Below are 2937 nucleotides of genomic sequence, written 5' to 3' on the forward strand. Positions count from 1 at the left end.
TAATATGTTAAAGAAGATAACAAGATTTTGCAATAAAAGACTGACCACCGGAAGTACTGTATATGAAACTACTTGTATCATTCAGAGTAATACTGCATTGCAAAATACCAAGCTCTCCAATTTACATCAATCTTAGTCAGAAATAGTTTATATTTTGCATCTACTAACACTCTCAAATTACATATTTATTGAAATATAAAAAGTAACTCTCAACAGACATTCATCATCATGCTATAATAGTACTACATCATTACCGGACCAATGGATGATGATCCGGTAATGATGTATTTACTTATTTGTTTTTTCTAATTCCTTGTTGTTCTGCTAATCATGTATTTACTTTATATTCTTCATGCGAAGTTGTCAGATAAAACATGCTCGGTCCTACTCAATTTTCTCTGCCAATGGAGACAGACAAATTGTGGTCTTGTCCATAAACAAGATTGATTCAAATATTTGTAGATGCCATGAACATGATACCAATTATCGATGGAGGGATATGACTTCGTTGAACACGTCCCACAAGTCTGATCTGGCTTCCTCCTCAAGTTTCGTATTCTCTCTCACCTCCATCAAAATTAGACACAGTACTTATTTGTAGGGCGTGTCCAGTCTCAACTGTTCACTGTAGCTACAAAAGACTTGGTCGGACGAGGTAAAAGCCTGCAGCCTCGGTTCCCAAGAAAAAGTTCTTTCTAGTACAGCTCTCGTGATCCAAAGATCTGATTTCTTGTGACGCTCAGTGTGTTTCCCATAAGAAACATATCTCTCTTGTTTGTATTTGATCTTTAATTTCCCAAAGAAAAAAAACAAGCTTATTAGGTAATCAAACGTGATGTTCCTTGCGTACCATTTATTTCAAGACAACGGACATTGGCATATTACATAGTAGATGTGACGAACTACTTTTTACTGGTAGATAGATGGCTTCTACCCCAAGCAATATACATAGCAGAAGTAGCAACCCCATTTCATCGTCCTTTTCAGGCATGGAAGTGTGCGTCGTCGGCGGTGCTCATCCACAGTTTCGCTTTAAGAGCTGGCATGGTCTTCGTGCGGCGGCTCGTACATGTACACGTTGCGTCCATTGATGGGCTGAACTGGTCTTGCGTTGTCCTTCTGCGAGAACGAGGGTTGATGGAAGACGATGGTTAAGCAATTGAAGAAACAAAAGGCTTCATCTTATGCATGGGAAAAAGATCAAACACCACACGTACATCATGCACGGGAATCCTCAGCGACGCCAGTTGACTCTCCGTTACGCTCTTCACCTAAACAACAACATACGATTCGGAGAATGGTCATTCGACTTCCATGAGGAGATGGTAAAGGAGTGGCGGTAGGCACACGCGTACCTCTTTCATCACCGTCCATGTCACAGGCTCACCGCAAGGTGGGGTTGTCAAAGAGCCACTGTACCTGAAGTATGGTTCTCTCTCACCTATAAGAGGTGGGCGGATAGTCCCCACATACACGTTGTCCTGATTCTGGAGAGCTATTAGGCCCTCCGACAACTGTGCCAAAAGAGACCGAAAGGAGAAAGAGGGGAAAGAGTTAGTCCAGCAGCTGACGAGAGAGACATAATAACCCTTCCACCTGCAAGTCGAGCAATTATTGGAGGGGAATGCGAACCTGGTTCAACAGGGGATCGGCAAACTGACCAAACTCGTACAACATGCCAATGACTGCTATTTCTCCCTCCGGAGTAGTGTGCACCACGTGCAACTCCAAGGGATACCTGTCGTTAAAACTAGGAGTTGAGCTTGCCGATCGCTGGATCTACAAGTAGCAACAAACTTTGTAGTTCGAACCTTTTGCCATAGAGTTCATGCTCGGACGGTGAGTGCCAGTGGCACTGCCGGAGATGGAATGTCTTCTCGCCGATCACAAGATCTCCTGGCGACCACCTCCAATTCACCTGACACGCATGCAACATCACAGAGAACGTAGGATTCAGTACTGTTAAAGCCAAGACATGAGGGCATTCCGGACTCTGTTTCTCGATTACCAGGATCTCATGCCCCTTGTTCTGCAAGAAAGCAGGTCTGGGGTCGTAATTTGTTCTCAAGCTCCCCAGTGATGGGTTGACGATGATATTGCTTGGTTTAATCGAAATGGGTGATTGTTGTTCTCCAGTTTTGCACGTCTCCCATTCTTCATGAAGGTCTCCCCAGTGTTGAGGTCCGAGCTCGCTACAGGGATCGTAGCTGTACTCCCAATCAGCTCCTACCAGTAAAACGAGATGACTCAGTCAAAGAGGCCTAAATTTACATGAGACCTAAAGCATGGTCTTAGAAGGCCACTCACCAACACCACTTGCTTCCGTTGCCATGACATGTGATTGGAGGACGACGAGGAGGGCTAGTGAAGCACTCAGCCATTGGAATGGAATTCTAGAGTTCCTCATGCTCGGAGATACAGGAGGAATCGGTGCAGGTTATGTGATCGCAGTGCGCTTCTTCTTATATAGAGATCGAGTGTGCATGAACAGATGCTGAAACCCGGTGGAAACATGGAAACGTTTACGAAGACAATGGATTAGCCCTCACCAGGTTGTCGCCATTTTAGTAGTACTTCGTCCTTTGATAAAGACTTTGTCTTCTCTTCGACCGCTCACGTTTTTCAGATGACAACGTCCTTACCCTATTAAATGTCAATATGCCTTCTCCACAAGATTGATAATGAAGAGGTTTAGTAACACTTGACAACCTAATGATAATGAAGATGCATCTGTTAGTTTGGCAAGTCCCATAGTCCCACATCGGGAAAATCAGACTTGTTATCTCCTATTGGAACTATAAATAAGGGTCTGGGCATTGAAGTCAACATCTTCCTAAGGCATTTGTAATTGTCCCTCTTTTGCAATAGTAATTTGCTCCTCTTTCGTACGTGGATGTAGGTCAAAGTCAATTGACCGAACCACGTATATCTAGTGTT

At 43.8% G+C, this 2937-nt stretch overlaps 1 protein-coding gene across 1 annotated transcript; it reads right to left on the reverse strand.

The window, feature by feature from the left end:
- Positions 1–844: 844 nt before the first annotated feature.
- Positions 845–2529, reverse strand: LOC135644738 (alpha carbonic anhydrase 7-like). Its single transcript, XM_065162606.1, has 7 exons — positions 2308–2529; positions 2009–2226; positions 1812–1918; positions 1633–1738; positions 1356–1514; positions 1218–1271; positions 845–1119 (listed from the first exon to the last, which is right to left on the reverse strand). Exons 1-7 carry the CDS (start codon positions 2405–2407, stop codon positions 1033–1035), a joined length of 831 nt encoding a protein of 276 aa, XP_065018678.1. The 5' UTR covers positions 2408–2529; the 3' UTR covers positions 845–1032.
- Between the last annotated feature and the right edge of the window lie 408 nt (positions 2530–2937).

Source organism: Musa acuminata, chromosome BXJ3-8 (assembly GCF_036884655.1).
Source record: "Musa acuminata AAA Group cultivar baxijiao chromosome BXJ3-8, Cavendish_Baxijiao_AAA, whole genome shotgun sequence".
NCBI classification, from domain to species: Eukaryota; Viridiplantae; Streptophyta; class Magnoliopsida; order Zingiberales; family Musaceae; genus Musa; species Musa acuminata.

Coding starts and splice junctions, on each gene's coding strand:
- LOC135644738 (XM_065162606.1), bottom strand. CDS start 2,407: ATGAGGAACTCTAGAATTCCATTCCAATGGCTGAGTGCTTCACTAGCC. Junction 1,919..2,008: donor ACAAGGGGCATGAGATCCTG/GTAATCGAGAAA, acceptor CATGCGTGTCAG/GTGAATTGGAGGTGGTCGCC. Junction 1,120..1,217: donor TGAGGATTCCCGTGCATGAT/GTACGTGTGGTG, acceptor TCGTTCTCGCAG/AAGGACAACGCAAGACCAGT.